At 40.7% G+C, this 19,207-nt stretch overlaps 1 protein-coding gene across 1 annotated transcript; it reads right to left on the minus strand.

The window, feature by feature from the left end:
- Nucleotides 1-980: 980 nt before the first annotated feature.
- vezt (vezatin, adherens junctions transmembrane protein) lies at nt 981-18,592 on the minus strand. Its single transcript, XM_061714121.1, has 12 exons — nt 18,455-18,592; nt 17,162-17,299; nt 11,390-11,479; nt 11,097-11,281; nt 9,935-10,219; nt 8,506-8,652; nt 7,617-7,764; nt 6,772-7,130; nt 6,357-6,550; nt 5,461-5,567; nt 5,115-5,322; nt 981-3,705 (listed from the first exon to the last, which is right to left on the minus strand). Exons 1-12 carry the CDS (start codon nt 18,488-18,490, stop codon nt 3,101-3,103), a joined length of 2,502 nt encoding a protein of 833 aa, XP_061570105.1. The 5' UTR covers nt 18,491-18,592; the 3' UTR covers nt 981-3,100.
- Between the last annotated feature and the right edge of the window lie 615 nt (nt 18,593-19,207).

Here is a 19,207-nt window from a genome sequence, read left to right on the forward strand (position 1 = left end):
TGGATGTAACCAGAGAGAAGACATTTCTGCCAAAAAAGCTTAGACTTCGTGTAAATATCTCTAAAAATGGGAAACCGAATTCACTTTCCTAAAGAGGAGCAGGATGGGGCTCAGTTACAAGTTCTGAAAGATATAACAGCTGGAGACACGTGTGTCTGTAACATCAGTCATGAATGCCAGAGACCCACGAGTGAAAATGACAAATTAAAAGAAAATGTACATTTTTCACTTGAAGACAACCAATGTGTATATAAACTACAAATATTTAAAGTAAATCAATTTGCTTTAATTCCCTTTTGTGTTTTCATTTAGGCTCTATTATAGGAATTACATACATAGGAATGTGCACAACATTTCAGTGTCAACAAAGGTAGAACTAAGCACATAATTGTAGTTTGTAAGTTGTTGACAGGTAGTTATTTTAGATTTGTTTTAAATCTGTTTTGAAATGTAAGATACTGTATCTCGGTTGGGCTGGTGGGACAGCGGTGGAAAATTTCCTGTATTTTTAAATCCAAAACTTGGATTTAAGGTATGGTGTGTCCAGGGGCATGTACAAGAACAACAGTGCTCTTGGGTATGAGTGATGGACAGAAATGGCTGATGTTTATTGTGTATAGAAAATATGACAAAAGATTATATTTACGTTATTATTATACGTATATGATAAATAAAAAGAATGGCCCCCATGACAGAGCAACGTCTTATTATACAATATTATCTATATGGATTCGAAAATGAGTGGTCAGAAATCTAAGCTTAATGATAGTACACGAACGCATCACCAAGTTAAACATGCCGAGTCAGCTGAAGTGAAGCTGAGCCTAAGGGGGAAAACCTGCACCAGCCATCTATTCATACACGGACAGAAGATGATCTGTTCAATGTAGATAATTACAAACAGTTATATGAGCTCAGCTGAAAAAGAAAAGAAAGAAAAAAAAAATCACACATGACTTTTATTTTATTTTATTTATTTATTTGATGGGGGTATCGCCACAAGCACTAGTAACAGTGATTAGAAGTAACCACTAGGTGGCACAGCTATTTCATTAAACACCATACTACAAGTCTGATGTATTGTAGCTCTAACTGCAGCACTACCACTATACGTGTTTTATAAGAAAATACTGTATTTTTTCTTAAATCACATGAAGAGACTTTTGTTTTATATAGAGTGTGGTAGTCAAGTCATTTCTTGGATTACAAAATTAACTTTTTATTTAAATAAAGATTAAAGAAAGATAAAGAAAGAACTACCATTTTGCCAAACCTGCGGCTATTATGTTTGTGATAAAATTAGATTCTCCTGCTGTCCCAGTGACCTGAACCTGAATAAATAATAAAAAATAATAGAAATTAATTGTTGGATGGACTTCTAATCTGTACATGTTTGGGAGACTTCTAGTTGATAAAACTCTTCTGTAAAAGAATATTTTAGGCCAAAGAAAATAAAATAAAAATAAAACTCCAAATAGTTTCGGAAGCACTTATTTTGCCTTCATGTGTTGGATTTTGAGGAAGCAACAGTGCAGTTTTTCCACCAAAAAATACTTTTAAAATCTAAATGTGTAAAGTAACTTGTAATCCCTGCAAATATTTCCTTTAATATGCACAAGAAACACAAAAGTACGAAAGCAGATCTGTGTATGAGCTTTCCAAGGTAGGAGGGACTTAAAAGACCTACAACAGCTGTTGTTGACCAGACAATAGGAAAATCCAACAAAGCGTATAGAAAGAAGAAATACAAATAAAAGAAAAGGCCAAACCTGTTCCTTAACCCTCCCCCCTGTGAAACACGAGCGTGAGGACAGACTTCGTTGAACACTTCCAGAATGGTATTTTATTTCACACTGGAAAATGCGGGAGGGGCCAGGACAAGGCAAACATGGTGACAAGAAAGACCAGGAGGTGGTGATGGAGGAGGGGGAGAACATCAGGACTGTCAGACACCTAATTTAAAATGTATACACTGCCCTCGCACATTTTCAGTTTATCTCATTACCCGTACATGTTTTTTAGTTATTTTTTTTATCTTCATCCTCACCATAGCTAGTTACATTCATGACCAAAAATTCAGTTTGAACCCTGACATTTCTGCTGAGCATGCCCAAGTAAAGACAGACAATAAAAAAATAATAAAGGGGATTGTGTCACACTTCATGAGTCATTCTTTGATACAACAGAGTACCTTAAATATGCCAGTGGAAATAGTATTTTGAATGTAGGACCAACTGTGTCACCCCTATTGTGTCCCGTCAAATGACACAGAGATAGACCGCAGGCTGGGGGTGGGGGGGGCAGCCAGAAATAGAGCTCTAAAAAAAAAAAAAAAAAAGCCTTCAGCTTCCTCTCCCCACAGAGCTCCCCCCACATGCATCTGCTAGAAAGAAATCAGCTGACTGCTGCTTAACAGCACTCAGATGGGCTGATGGGGTCGTCTGAATTTTAACGTGGGATATTTGTGTTCATTCACCTGCAGGATATCCACCGCACAAACTGCAGTGCATTCACGATGCTCTGGCAGGTTTTCACGTCAAATCATGTGACCTGTATTGCTAAATTTTCTTTAAAAAAGGAAAACATTCCTTATTTTTTGATTAACTAAAATAACTGCAAGTAAAAACATCAGTGTTGCTGGCACATCAACCTCAGAGCAGATAAAAACAAAAAAATCTAGGAGAGAAATCAATGTTCTGTCTGATTATACCTTTAAGATTCTTCTTCTCTTGACACTGACTCAGATGGGGGTGTTTTTTATTTTATTTGTATTTTTCACTGAGAGTGAAAAGTCGACTTTTCCTCTTTAAACATACTTGTAGATCTACTGAATGAATGCTCTACCTTACCTGGTTGTCATCAGGTAAACTGAGGTTGTTTTTTTCCTCATCTGGCCTCAATACCGTGAGGTTATAAATTGTGTCAGTGGTTCTGGTACCTGAGATTCAACAGCAAAACAGCAGTAAGAATTGTGGTTCCATGGACATCAACATGAATGGACGGGTAATAGAAAGTGTTTGAAATACCTCCACATCAGAAGATTTTTAAGATGTAACACAGACCCAGTAAAATAAGACAATCTGACATAAATAGTCTCAGCTCAGTGGTTGGTTAAAGCAGCAGGGATCAATGTCTCATCTTTCTCAGAGTCGCTCTCCTCTTCCTCTCCGTCTTCCTCATCATCTCCAAATGTCTGCTCCTCCATCTTGATGAGCGAGTGCGAGCGGGCGGCCACCTGCGCAGCGAGGACGGAGCTGAAACTGAGAGTCTCTGTGCCGTGCATCTCTGTCAGTCTGTCCAACACTGTGACAGCGGTGACTTTGGGCTTCAGGAAGCAGTCCAGACCGTTCTGGCCCTCCCTCTTCTCGCCGCCATCCTCCTCCTCATCTTCCTCCTCCTCCTCCTCCTCCTTCTCGACACCATCATACTGGTGCAGCTCGGATGGTCCTCCTCCTCCTCTATTGCAGACTGAAGTTCCCCTCGACTCCCCTGTCTCCTCGCCGCAGCTGAACTCCGTCACAGGGTCTGCGGAGGGGTCAGGCCTCACCCGGCCATCTTTTTCTTCCTCTTCCTCCCCTGCATTTCCTGCATAGGGCTCTGAAAGGTGGTTTCCTTCATCCCCAGTTTCTACAGCGCCAACTGAAGTCGGAGCATCTGACAGCTTTGTGGCAGGATCAACACTCTCTGTGAGAACTGTAGGCGCAGCTACAAGGAAAGAAAATAGAACATTTAAGGCTTAACACCAACTAAACAATGTGTCTCAGATGTAAGTTGCTTTTGATAAAAGCGTCTGCTACATGATAGTAGTAGTAGTTGTAACAACAGTTATGTGGAAACAAAAAGGAACAAACTAATATAAAACACTTTACTCAACAGGAATTGTTCTGTTCAATATTATTAGTTTATTTAAGAACAATACTTTGAGTATGTTTTATTTAATTTGATTAGTTATTTACAGACTATCAGAGTCTTCCTTTTGCAAACAGTTTCTGTAGAAACAGGAGGCTCTTTGAAACAAACATCTGTCCCACCGGGTTATGCAGTATTTCACTGCAGCCTTCGATACTCTCATCAACGCAAGTTAGGTAATACTGTGTGAGTTAAGAGTTAGGCAGGCTGGGATGTGAGGTACCGAAAACAAGGAAGAGACTTGAAACCCTTGTGGCAATGGGTATTTTTAGTGCCGACTCCAGCAAAACCTGACCAAACTAGTGCAGTCGCTCTTTGTTTATGACAGTCCAGTGACAGAAAATCATCTCCATCTCTCACAGAGGCTCTAAAAGGGTTATCGACTCTGAACTAGAAATACAGTAATACCTCGTTTTTCACAGGGGTTATGTTCCAAAAAGAACCCGTGATAGGTGAAATCTGTGAAGTAGTAACTGTTATTTTTTTTTACAATTATTATACAAGGCTTCAAATTGCGGAGATCAGCACCGCCCCACCGCAACCCGAGTAATTGGATTTGAACGGGAGAATCGGTGCAGAACGTTTTGTCGATATTATGGATTTTGGAGAAAATTTGCAAACTTAAATTTGGCAAGCTGTTTCATGTACATGTACAGTACGTATTAAACCGTAATGTTATTGACACACAGGAAGTGAAGAAGCGAGGAGACTATTTAGCCGGAATGCAGAACACAATGCACAATACAAATCTGTGAAGCAGCGAGACGTGAAAGGTGAACCATGTTATAGCGAGGGATTACTGTACTTAAAAAAAAACAAAAACAGGTATAACAGGAGTGCCTTCATTTAGAAACGGGGTAACATTTTGTTGCGATTGATAAGTTGTAAATGTGTCTTAATTTAACTGGTAAAAAGTAGAAACAGGGACAACCCATCTTCCTAAAATCTTAGTACACTGTTTAAAACCAGATTTTGATTTGCATCCTTAAATCTGACAGATTAATGCTTTTTTTCCCTCCTTTTACTTTCATTAGTTGGAAGCTCAGAATGACGGCCCTATTTTAAACTTTGTTTGCATGAATTAAACACATGACTGCATGGGCCATTTTAAAACTGTCATCCTGAGTATAAGCAGAAACACGGAGCCTGACTTTTCAGATAAAAATCCACCTCATTCCAAGAATATCTGTCACACCAGCACAGACCTTGGTCATTGAACAGCAGCTGCTTCCTCTTCATCCTCTCCATGTCGGATGCGCGGAAGCCCAGGACAGCTTTGAGCTCTGACAGGACGCGGCGAGACTCCTCCCTCTCCCTCCGCTGTCGTTCCCGCTCCTCCGGAGACCACATGTCAAACCATGACCCTCTGCCTTCCTTGTCAGAGTCTGAGTCAGACACGTAGGCCTCCCACTCCTGGTTGGGATGAAAGAAAAGGTGGGAAAGACTGACATGAGAGCCATAAATGGTAACTTTTTTGGAAAATAACTTTCCAGCAAAAAGGTTTAGGGCACAAACATCATGTAAGTTGCCATGTGAACCAAGTTATCTTACCAGTTCTTCTGGCACTGGGTCTCTGTCCACAATCAAGGGGTAGGATGGAGGAGCAGGAGGAATTTCAGGGAAAACGGGACCACACTTCACCGAAGAATCAGGATTACCTGCAGGGATGGGGTTTTGTGAGCTTGCATCACTGTAAGAAAACGGCAGATGACCTCAGCAGCTTGGTATTGGAGCTTGGTCACACTGACGGCGGTGCTCTGGTTGGTCTGTTTTACCTCCTAAACTGAGGTAGAGCTACTTCCTCCATGACTGGAAATACGCTGATGTCAGGTTAAAGGACGGAGAAAATCTGCACTAAATTTAGTTTCACCAAACTGTAAAACGACTCAACTTTCTGACCAGGAGCACCAGAGAAACCTGACAAGAATCCACCTTAGTGGGTTTTCTTGCATTTTTTTACTTTCAGCATTTATTCATATATCATGAGAACCAATTTTTTTATGATTATTATTATTAATTATTATTATTATTATTATTATTATTATTATTATAGACAGATAATGAAAAAAAAGTGTACAACTTCACTCTTACAACTCTATTCAAAATATTTTTTTTTTAATAATTTCTTCAAAATGTGTTTATTACTAACTTTTGTATTTACTAGCGATGCTTTAGAGATAGAAAAAATGCTAAAGTGTTGCACTAAAGTTTATTTACATATATTTCTCCTGTACATTTTAGATCAAAGTACTGATCCTGAAGAGAAAATAAATAGACTAGAAGCCCTGAATGTGAAAGAGCTGATCTACTTTGCTTTTCCTGTTCTTACATACGTAGTGAGACTCTGACGGTAAATGTCATTAATGGAACTTTTTACTCTGGACCTGAAATCCAAAGCATGTAAACATGACGGTGTTACACGTCTGTTTGTGTTTGTCTCCGTTCACCTGGACAGGCGTTGGCCCGTCTCAGCATGCGATCCACCTGGCTGATGGTGTCGTCCCAGCAGCCACTGCTGGCTTGCATGTGCGGCTGCAGCTGGTGCAACCGTTGGCTGAGGTCCTGGTAGCCTTTGAGCGTCAACTCCGTCAACTGCTTGGACACCATGAGCTTCTCCAGATCGTCCTCCAGAATGATCATCCTGACGGTATCAAAGGACAAAAGAGGAGGAAAAACGATGAGCATCCAGATCTAAATGATGAAGATTATGGGCTATCCTTTTATTCTACTGTGTGTCCTACAGCTGCTCAGTAAGTGCAAAATCCCAAGCTTTCTCACACTGACATTAACATCTCACGACACTAAGTGGAGGTTTGGAATGAGCTCAGTCACGATTTTAATGCATGTATTTGTGCATCTCACTCGCTGAGCAAGGCCTTGAGGTGCAGCTGCAGGCTTCGGATGGAGGTATGCAGGGTGTTGAGCTCTCGGCACTTCTCCCTGGCTCGTCCGGTCCTGTCGGAGCCTGCAGTCCTCGGCTGGCTCTCAAAATGTCGGTGAAAGTCGTAGCTGCGCTGCACTTCGCAGAGGCAGCTGGTGAGAGAATGATAAAGGGGTTCTGTCACAGCACCGATGGACCTGTACGTCGGGGCAGGAGGAGGTGGAGAGCTCTCTCCTTTGGACGCGCTCTCCTCTTGCTCCTCTGTGTTGTACGGCGAAAGGAGAAGAGCCAGCCGGCGGAAACATTCGGAGCTTTGTCCCACCCACAGCTGGAACAGCATCTGTTGGAAAAAAGAAAACTCCAGCTTGACAACAGCCCCTCGTCACATTAACACTAATATTCCTTCCTTCTTTCCTACAACAGTCTTGGTCATTGCTGACTTGAGACTTTTTTTTGCTTTACAGGCAAAACCGAGGTCACAGGATGAGAATAATTTGTTAGGCTCTTCCTCTGTTTAAGTTCTTAAGTGTTATACTAAACATGTTGACAGCAGAGAAGGTTGTAAGAGGAAAACATAAAACCACAAGTAATCAGGCTGACAACAACCGATGTTTGTGAGACAGAAATCCCAAATAATGTCACGCTACCATTGAAAAGTGGATTTGATGCGCAGTATCACTAATTCACGACCTAAAACAGCTGGAAACACCAGATCATAAACATCCTCCTCTCCCAGTAGTTAATCTTTCCTGGGTATTTCCCTCTTTTGAACCATGTACTCATTCATTTGTTCCTTGCAGAACTGCGATGAAACCTTGGGCCTCACCTTCAGTGCAGGCAGGCTGTAGTCGTCGGTCAGCTCCTGAGCCTGCTCGTCACCCAGGTGCTCGATCCCCAGGCCGAGTCCCAGCTCCTTCAGAGGCACCGCGCACACGTAGTTGGTCACATTGTCGATCTCAGAGTTCAGAGGGAACGTTTGGAGGTGTTAAAGACATATGACAATTGTGCTTCTCCGGTGAATTACTTGTTGTTCTCCGTTGTATTTTACAGGCATGTTTATGCCTGAAATACTTTAAAGGGGACCTATTATGGCATCTAATACCTATTTTAAACAGGCCTTGAATGTCTTAGAAACAAGCTTTTGATTGTTTTTGCTAAATAAATTAGAAATTCAGCCTCTGAGCCATGTCTTTATCTCTAACCTCATTATCAATGTGGGATTCTGAGTGGGCGGGGAGGCTATGATAATGAGGCTCTGTGCTGATTGGCTGCTTGAATTACACGATACACCGCTCCGGAAAAATGGCGGAAGCTCCGGGCGGCGGAGTTAGTTGTGGGCGTGGTTTCATGCATCGCTCCCATCGTTACGTATCGACGGGAGCAGAATCTGAACGGCTCGTAGAAGCCACATCAGACTGGACGACTTATCCGGGCGGCTGTACAGACACTGCAGAATTTGGTTGCTTTCCTCCTTCTCTGAGTTGGCAGGCTGAGGGGAGACCACTTTATATATGTTAAAGCAAGAAAAAACCTGTTTTTCATAATAGGTCCCCTTTAAGGACTCAACTTGGACTCTCAAAAGAGGCTTTGAGATTTCCAGCCTTGCCATAAAAGGATATTATGTGTTTATTTAAATTATTTTTTTTAAATAGTTGTTTATTTAAAAAAAAAAAACAAACAACTAATGACATTACTACAAAAGAGGGAAAGGATATGCCTTCAGCATGTGACAGGTGGCCCTGCGAGAGGCTCTGAAGGCCGAGCGGAGGGCCCGGTACAAGGCCTTCCTCAGTCCGATCAGCTGCTGGCCGCGCGGCACCGCCCCCGGGCATGCCCTGCTAAAGGAGCTGGCCGCACTCACCCTGTCGAGTAAACTTGACAAGTGAAACGTGATACAACTGTGGAGACGTCCCAAAGAGGTAGGGGGGCACACACAACACTGAACACCACATCACTTAAAATGACACACAAGACAGAGACAACATGAACTCTACCATGGAAAGTCAACAAAAAAAGATGGGATGAAACAGCAGGTAAACCAAAGCCTGGAACTAGCACTGTCCTACCTCAGCTTTGGTCAATGACGGATATAAGTACGGATGAGCTCAGCTCTGTCCAAAACTAACATCCATCTACCTGCACCTTTTATTTCAGGCATATAAAAAGTGTTCAAAGGTGGATTTTGTGACCTGTGCATTGAGCCTATCTGGGACATTTTCAGTCTTTATGCAAAGCCAAACTAACAAGCTACTGACTGTGGCTCCATATACAAACATACTGAGTGACAATAATCTCCTTATCTTATGTTCAACACTGCAAATAAGTCAAGTATGTCTTTAAACTACCAGGAAATTCACACCATTATTCTACTGATGCTAATGCCACAGGGAGACAAAGACAGACAGTAACCTTAAATAAAGAATGAATACATTTTTGAGTTTCAATACAGCCAATTCTCTCCCAATTCTTGGTTGAAAGACCTGATGTCCTTTTTATATTTAGAGAAAATTAAATACGGTATTAGGGGTTGCTCTGATAAGTTTTCTTATATTTGGGAACCTATTCTTTCTTTTGTTAATTATTTGGCATCCTTGGAAGATTAATTTAAATCTGATTTAATTTAATTATAGGGAAGTATGATATTGCTAACCATGTTTATTTTTTTAGGGTTCCTCTTATGTCTGTTTATTTTAAATTTGTATTTATTTATCTTATTTCTTTCTTTTTTTTTTTGTTTTTGTTTTGTGTGTCCTGTATTTTATTTTATTACTTTATTTTTTACTATTATTATTATCTTCAGTCAGAGTTTGATTGGGAATTGGTACTTACTTTGGGACCTGTTTACAATTACGTATTTTGCAGTGTGTGTGTTTTGGGGTGTTTGTTATGTTAAGTTTTGTGTCCTTATTTATTTTACTTGTTTTTTTTTGTGTGTGTGGTAAAATATAAAACGGGGTATTCTGTCGAACCCTTTAAAATAATGTTTATTGTGTAATATGCATTACATGGACTACCCAATAAAGAAACATGAAAAAAAATTTGACCTTATTTGGATAAACATTTAAGGTAGCAACACTATGCAAACAGTCATAATCAATATTTGGTTGTGTGATTGATAGTGTGATGCAAAACAAGCACACTTACAGCGTGAAACCTCTGGAGATGACCTCCGTCTCCTGCACCAAACGCAGGGCTTTGCGAGACAGTCCAGTAAGAGTCTTGCTGTTGTGCATTAGAGTCTGGAGCTGCATGGCCCTGGTGTGGACGGCTCTCTGCATACGGGCCTGTCTCCAGAGCTGAACCCCCCTCAGTCCCACCCAGGCCAGCAGGGCCAGACCCCACGGAGGAGCAGCCTGTAACCACAGGCCTTCAGAGTAGGAGCAGAGTCCCAGCAGCACGGCAGCCAGGCCCACCAGCCCCGCCACATCCCTAACAGAGGACAATGGGAGCATGTTACCGTCTCCATGGTCAGAAAGTATGGATTACCAGAATTGCAGGCAACAATTTCACACAGGTCATTATAATTTTATTCGACATCCTCTGTAGCTTTGGAGCAACTTTTTCCCAAGTTTTGACAAATTAAACCAGCTCATACAAAATAGTTATAATTCCAACAATTTTCATGCCCTCAGTACCCTTTTGACAGCAGTTGTGCATGACGAAATGATGCAGCATGTGATCGCTTGTTAAGAGTTTATAATTTGAGCCTCGACATTCTTCCAACAGCTGTATCCGAGCTGTTGAAAATTCCTGCAAATGCTACTTTAATATCTTCCTCTACTGCTGCCAGGTTATATTCAAATGATTCAACTGTCAAATAGGGAAAGATGATAACCAGTCACAGGAAAACTGCTGAATCTCACCATTGTCAGGACCGACTACGATCATAAACCAAGAATGTGAATATAAGTGGTCTTTGTCAAACTCCCATTTTTTAACGTTGCACAGCAGTATTAAATGTACAGCAGGACTGAGCAGCTACGCGAAGAACTGCAACATGTAGAGGAACTGTGGTTATTTTTGCCAAGCATAGCAGGAAATCCAATCTGGGGCAGAAACCTTAAGGATTAAAACTTTAGGTAATTAAGTTTGGACCCAAAATTTGTAGTCATGTGGGTGTTTAAAAGGATCTTTAAAATACGGACACTACTGTGCTCTACTGAGGAAACGTTGGATTTGGTAGTTTAGCAGATAAGATAACTATTTGTCAGCTGCTTTTTGTTGTTTTACTTTCCATCCCAAAACATTTATGAACCATAAAAGAAACAATCTTTTATCTGTGTGAGTTTCTCTGAGAGCAGGGTACCATAGTGAGGGGCTGGCGATGAGGCTTGGTCTGGGCAGGCTGCTTCCTCGGCTGGGCGAGCCAGAGGGGGACGAGCCGAGGGTGAGCAGACTCGGGTCTAGCAGCTCAATCAGCTCCACATCCTCCTGCAGCAGCACGTCCTGGTCCAGAATGCACCTGACCGAGTACTGGCCAAACACGGTGTCCTGAGGGGAGACGAGGAAAACGCAAGAGGTGCTTCAGAAAGAAAGGACGCTACAAATCAAACAAAGTATGTTAAAGGCTGATGCCCGTGCCAGACGTCTTCTGCCTACCAGTTGCTGCTCCAGCTTACGAGATGAAGCTTCCTGGTGAAAGGGGCTCCATCTCCACAAGGCCTCAGCCAGTCTCCACAACCGTCCTCCCTACAAATCACATAGAGCCACGCTTTGTAATCAGACTATTAAAAAACCATCAGTTCAAGTATAACAAATAACTCTCAATCACTGTGAAATATATTCCTACTTTAATCACCAGCTTGTCTTCCAATCATGCAGTACGTGTGTGCACACACATTATTCACTCATGCGTTAAAGGAGTTTCCCAGGAAACACAGTCTTTCAGGCAAAAACAATGTGTGTAATGTGCATTTGTACACATGCCTGAAAGACCGGCAAACCCCATCACCTCGGTCTAAAACAGCACCACCGTGGTGCAAAAACCACATACTGTTTCACTTTGCTGAATTTCTACTTTGGTTTTATAACTGAGCAGTCAGTCTTTTCTTTTCTTTTTTTTCCCTGTACAAGTCTAGCCTCTATCCTTTCAAAATACAGCGTGGCGCAAGAGGAAACATACTTTTAGTTTCAGAAAAAAGAACATTTTGGTCCATCTTTTACAGGAGAAACTACAAACTCACTTCTGTTTGACTTATTGCTTCCGAAGAGTCCACATTCCCAGCAGCAGGGCCTCGTATTGTAAACAGTCTGAGGTACAATCCCTCAACATCCCACATTTTTATACTGCACTGACATTTGGAAGCATGACAAAGCAACATTTTCAAAAGCCTGAGCCAAGTTTTACTGAAAGAAGAAAAAATACTAACAGTATTATTGGAATGGGATTTATCTTACTCTAATCTGCTGACATTTTTTAATGGCATCAGTGAAAGAATTGTTTGAAATGGGATTTGTGTTGAAAGATATTTGAAGCTTTGGTATATTCCATTTATGTTTATGTTAAAAGCTTAAAACACATTTGTATTCAAAAAGAGCATCATTTTAAATATGTGCGGCACTGTACAACAAGTCCACTAATTCCAACTGGGCACCCGGAAAGCTGACCTTTTTCTGGGAAGATTAAGCACAAGTGTTATGAGTGCACAGGCAGGGTGTGTATTGATTACTGATGGGAGACTGAACATCAGGATGGGGCATTCACACAACACTGATGATTGGCTTTATCCGACACAGTTCAAGCCATCAAATCTGGTTTGTCCGCAGTATCACAGACGGTAACGGTAACAGATACCGCACATGGATAACAAACTTTGCCTCATAAAGATTAATTACAGCTGACAACCTGCTTTGGTCTCGCTGATGCTCATCAGGATTCTGCTGCCGTCTCCAGAAACACTGCAGCTTTCATACACGGTGCCAGTTTTTGATATTTTGGAGAACTGACGTAAAGCCTGGCGTGTTTCTCCAGAACATATGGCGCAGACATTATTAACCTATTAGTTCATCAAAATAGTCTGCTAATTCTGAAAGCAGAGTGATGACATTCAAATCATTTTTGTTTCTGTCTCATGACATCTGATATTTTTGTGCCTTTTTTCCTTAATTTTATACAACAATAAATTCAATATTGTGGTGCAGTAGCATACTGGCTAATCTAAGCTTGAGATTTGAAGATGTCACCTAAAGGTCCAGTGAGATTTAGATGTACTTCTTATAAATTATTTAAATTTTTACCCTTAATGACACATTTAAAACCTAACAAGAAGAATAGTTGATGATGCCTTAGTGTTGGTCAAAACAATGCAATCTTCGGTGAGAACTTTGTCACATTTCTAGTTTACTAAACACTTGCTAATTAAGAAAATAAGGATGTTCTGGGGTCTAAGAGTTTGTCTCTAAACATCAAAAACCTAGAACCTGGTGTATCGTGCGTTTTAATTTTGGTATTTTGGACTAAATTGTTCCAATTGGTAATTTCAACAACTAATAATAAAACTTTCTGAATTTTTCTTTCATTATTTACATGCCTTATGCAGAGAGCGAGGACTCATGAAAGATTCAAATTTCCTGACACTTTAACTAGAAATCAGGTAATGTTTTTTCCCTAAATAAACCTGAGAAAATATTTTTTTTGGGTCGGCATGCTGTTATTCCCTGTGGTCTGAGGTGATGTTCTTAAACTGTTTGTTTTGCCTGTCCTACAGTCCAAAACCCAAAGATAGACTACAATTTTCCCCCAGAGGTTGAAGCAAGCAAATCTATTCTCAAAGACAAGACGTTCGAGGAGAATCCAATCGTGGTTGACACTGAGATTTTAAGAAAAAGTTCTTTAGGTCCTGTCAGTCCCGGTCTGTGCTGCATGGATTAGGCTTGTTTCAGCACAACACTTGGCTACTTGACAATATTTGAATCTGGGAGGATTTTGGAGGCACTATCCACAAGAACATTACAATAAAATGATCAGTGCTCTTCATTTTATCAATCAGTGGTTTGAATTTTGTGGCAGATTATATATCTGAAAGGCTGAAAAGAGTGAAAGTCAGACAGTTTTACTTAAATATACTCAAGACCAGTGTTTTTTCTAATAGTTGAAGATTCATTATTTATTTAGAGCCATCCTTCAATGTAATGACTTATGGACCTAAAAACAAGCAAATGTCATTATTTAATGTATAGAAATGACATATGTCGTAAATAAGAAACTGTGTCATTTGTCTGTATCTTACATACAAAAATGTAGTACGATGACGTCTCATTTTATCCCAGATTAAAAAATGAGAACTAAACACCAATGTTTTACACTTCATATACATGCAGTCACACGTATTGTTACACTGGATTATCGTCTAATGCTTCTGATGCTTGTCCCGACTCCCGAGACAGAACATGGTAAGAAAAGTGATTGAAAGGGAGAAAATCACTCATGTTTGAGGATTTAACAAACATTAATTTCCAGGAATAATGTCTCCAAAACAGCATAAATGTTCAGATTAATGTATGTAACCTTTTAAATGTCAGAATATCAGGGCACGTACATTTGTGAGTGTTCATTATCAACTCTGTGAGTCCCCTATGTGTGTGAACAAGGTGTTTTGCCTCTGAGCTGACTTTATCTGGGCTCCAGGAAAAGGCTTGTGGGGGGGGGGGGGCGACCTGAAAGCCTGATCCAAATACCTCGTCCTCCTTAACTCCTTACAACAACAGTGTACCAGAGAGGAAGCATGACACACACACAGAAACTTCCTGACAGAAGCAAACACACCAGTTTCCCGTTGTGAGAAGGGGGTGAACGAGGGGAAGCCGAGTCATGTGACCTTGAGCTTCCCAGGACGCATTACTCGTCTCAGTGAATCACAGGTTGCCTCAAACTACAGTCATAAACGTCTGTATTAATGCAAGTGCTGCTCAAAGTTCATGAGTTTTAATCCTTTGATTGCATAGTTGAACTGCACTCAGCGCTGAAAACAGACATACTGAGGAGAGTATCGGCAGACTGCACACAAACTGAACGAGGATGCTGACAGAGACAGGAATTGCATCATGGAGAAATCAGCGTGGTCTCAGTAATCGCATCACACAGACATCTCAGAGCATGGAGGAGATTTTAGGGAGAAGAGATGTTCTTACTAAAGTGTCTGATTACAGAGAGCATGCACCAAACAATACCTGTAAGTAAGTGTAGGAAGTCATTCTCACCATGTCTGTTACTGAAGCGATGCATACAAACAACAGGCACAGTGGCCTCTGGGCAGTTACATGCCAATAATGTGTCACTGTTTAAAGTCAATAGTCAAATCAATTATTTCTGTCTGACTGAACAAGACAAATGGGGACAATCACAAATGCACACGGACCGCCCTGGGTGAGGGAATAACGGTGAGTGTTCATTAAGGACATCCTATCTTGATCTGATACAGTCTGTTTTGATGCAGACATTCTCATAATCATCAGTATTTTATAATCTATTCAAAATTTAAATCATCGTCACTCCACTTTTTCAATTAATCTTTTAGCCATAAAATGGCAGAAATGTAATAAAAAACGCCAGTCAGACTTGCCAAGAGTCTTTGCTGACATTATTGCAAAGGTTTACATCTAACTTTTCAGTTAAAGTACAGGGGACTTTTTTTGAATTGTAGACTTTGTTGGACATGAAAAACAATGCAGGGGTTAATTTTTCTATATTTTATTACATTGTAGCTATCAGTTAGTGCACTAATGAAAAATAAGATTTTTTTTGATGACAGCTATATAAACATTTCAACCCGACTACGTCAAGAACTTTGAATGAAACAGCCTTCAGATATGTTAAAAAAAGGTTATTAAAATGATACAGTATGAAAAAAAATGTATTTGTTTGTGTTTGAAAGCATTAATTTGGCTATCTGAAGTGATGACTTACTCACAAACTCAGCTCTGATTTTATTTGGGCCTGCCCCGATCTGAAAATATCTGTAGTGGTCCATTAGGATTTTCAGCAGACCCGTTGCATCAAAGATCCAGGTCAGAGTAAATTTCACCAGCTTACTTAATTTTTATGACATATGGTCATATACAACTTGACCAATTACAACTTCAAATCAAACTGCATTCTTTACAGTGAAAATATAGAGAAGAAGCTGATTTTTCACACTATGCTGCAGGAATCAGATATCCTACTTGTAACTGAATGCAGCATTGGTAACGCAGCACCTACAGTCATTACAAAAACTCATTTGAAAAGGCTGGTGAAACATTATGCAGTTGTTAAATGACCTTAAAACAACAAAGAAGAATGGCTCAACGGGTTTTATGGTGGCACAATACTTCATCATTTCTATCTTTAATACTCTGTTTTAGTAACATGACCCAGTTCAATGAGTGACTCGCAATAAGACTGTGTGTAAGAGAGGGATCAATATCTACTGTCTGTAGCAAACTTCAGATGAGGAAAACAGTTTAAGACTATCTACCTAGCTTCTTTCTATGTGTTCCCATACTATATGCTCTGTGCTGCCTCTGTTATAGTAATAACATGCTTTAAGGCATGCTGGATGTACTTTGCAACCAAATTACTGTATATTTGCATGGAAACGCAAAGCTGATTTCAAAAGAAGCTTATTCTGCAGAAGAGGTGAGAGTAGTCAGGTGGCTCGCTCCGCGCCCTAAAACCAGCTGCTGTTGGCTGCTATGATTAAAGCTGAAAAGATGTGGTTTAAAATAGTGCTGTTGTGCTGCATCTCAGTGGGATTTTGATTAAAATTTCATAGCATTTCATTAAGATCCAAAATTGTAGGGTTCACTAGTGAAAAAAAAGGGCTTAATACTGTAAGTATCTTAAATGTAGAAAATGTATTACTGTAAATTGTTTTTAAGGTTTTGGATGTAAAAATATGTTATTAGCTGTTTGTAATTGATGACAGAGGCTAACTGATTATCATGTCACCATAAATTAATATGTAGATCTTCAGCTCAAAAGTTCCTTCTTTTAAAAACAACGATTTTCATCTCTTTCTATCTCTCTTTTATCTTAATTTCAGTTAACCCAATATGACCCAATGCAACAATCCATGCCTGTACCCATCAAAATCCCAGATATTAAAGCTTTTCAAAAATTATTGAAAACACGAAGAAAAGGTTATAATTTCAAAATACAAGCAGCATCTTTCTCCTCTTAAATGGTTTTCATTTTGTTTCCACTTTCCTCAAAAGGCAGAAGAAAATAAAGTCCTAGTGGGCAGTTTGAAGTTTTTCAGAAAGGTTTCGTTTAAAAGAAGGCCTTAGGTTGTAAATGGGTTAAATAGAAAACAACCTGATTAGTTGCAGAAAACAATTTCTCGCCTCAAGGATTGACGTGTAATTCTTATTAAGAGGATGAAGGAAACTTACTGAAGTCTCGGGTGTATTTTCCCCAGCAGAGGTGAGATCTCCCTCTTGTCCACCATATTCCTCCTCTTGTGATGCCGTTGGGCATGCCTCAAAGTCTGTGTGCCCTAAATCGTGCAGGTACTGGAAAAGAGGGGAGTTCTGCAAATAGAAAGCAAAACAGCAAAACATGCTGAGCAGCAGTCCTGTAATCGTGGAAGAGGAGGAGGACAGTGACAGATCCCATAGTGCCAAAAGAATTAAAAGAAAAAGAAAGAGCTGTATAAATCAAAATCTGCCCACCACATCTGATAAGCGAGGGAAAACCATCATCTGTTTGGGGAGACTGGCTGGTTGATCAACTGGTTTCCATCCTTGGTTTTAGCCGAGTCTCCACCCTCATACCCAGCCCATATATGACAGTTTCCATTTCGGCTCTGAGAGGTTATGTTGTAAAGTGTCTTTGCATGTGAATCTTTAAATCGTCACAAAGATGTCGTACCTGTTGTTTGAGCTTCTACAGTATCTTAGATTTAATGTAATTCTTCCCTCCGGACATTCAGTCTTGAGTACATCATAATACTGCCTTGTCAGCGTGGGATAACACGGGCAAATGCTGTTTCTTATCCAGGACAAAGAAAGCTCAGAGCCAAATCTGTCATGCATTTAGCAAAGAGATTTTGTCCACAAGATGCCTGACCTAGTTCTTCATCTGCTACTGATGCTCTGTTGCATTGAAAACATAACTCTGAGCATCCATGCCATGTTTTGATCCTGCACAAGACTATATCAGAATCAGATCCCCCATCATTAGAAAAAGGCTGCTAAATAAACAAATAAGTGCTACTTACATGCATCGTCACAAGAAGTGGCAGCTCATGTTGTCACCATCCAGATGTTGTGAGTGAGCGTGTCATTATTTTTGTGTTCAGCACCGACGCATTGGACGTTCCAACCCCACCTCTTTAAGGCTGATTTATGGTCTGCGTTACACCAACGCAGACGCGCTACGTACGGTGCGTGTCGCCGCGTACCCTACGCCGTAGGCTCTGCGTCGATTTAACGCGGAACCATAATTCAGGCTTAACTACCATCCCAGAAATGATGAAACGCAGCTCAGCTGTTCTCATGACCACCAAAGCTCCTTGGCAGAAATAACCAGCCAAATATGTGGATTTATTTTCCCTTTTTTCTTATTGGCTGACGACATACTGAGCAGCACGCCGAAGCTAACCCTTATTAATAATGAGTGTTTATTACACAGCGGTATGACAAAGCATGTTACGAGTTTCGCACAACGAGGCGGTTTATACAAACCTCAAATACCACATCTTCGTCAAACTCCTCCGTCATTGCTCTCCGCCATGGACACGTAACCCGTTGAGCATTCTGAAGTTGGAGGCTGACGGTCTGTTGGGAACTTGATAGTTAGCCGCCTGCTAAAATTCGAATAAAACTACAATTCCCACAATGCATTTCGCCCTGGACTGGGAATTTGATGGTTAGCCGCTTGCTAAAAGTTCGAATAAAACTACAATTCCCACAATGCCTTTCGCCCTCGAATGGGAACTTGATGGTTATGCCGCGTTCCATTTGTCCTCGGAAGTCGGAATTTCCTAGTTCCTAGTCGGAATTTTCAACTGGAACGCCCCTCGATGTGTGGGATTTCCTACTGGGAAAGTGGGAGAAGCTTCACCACCCCCGAGTTACCATTCCAATATGGCTGCTATTCCCAGTTCCGATTTCCGAGGTAAATGGAACGCGGCATTAGCCGCCTGCTAAAAGTACATTTCTGTTTATACATTTTATTTTATCTCTTATATATTTGCTTTTATATTTGTATTGTATTGCACCAATCACCACAACAAATTCCTTGTGTGTGTGTTAACAAACTTGGCAATAAACCATTTTCTGATTCTGATTCTGGTTCTGAAAAGTTCGAATAAAACTACAATTCCCACAATGCCTTTCACCCTCGACTGCCAACGGACACCCGTGTTTCGCATAGCGCCCCAAGTGGTCACGTGTCGTCGTGGCCTTAACCCGTTAACCGTTGGAAAGCTATGTGAG

Source organism: Cololabis saira, chromosome 23 (genome assembly GCF_033807715.1).
Source record: "Cololabis saira isolate AMF1-May2022 chromosome 23, fColSai1.1, whole genome shotgun sequence".
NCBI lineage: Eukaryota > Metazoa > Chordata > Actinopteri > Beloniformes > Belonidae > Cololabis > Cololabis saira.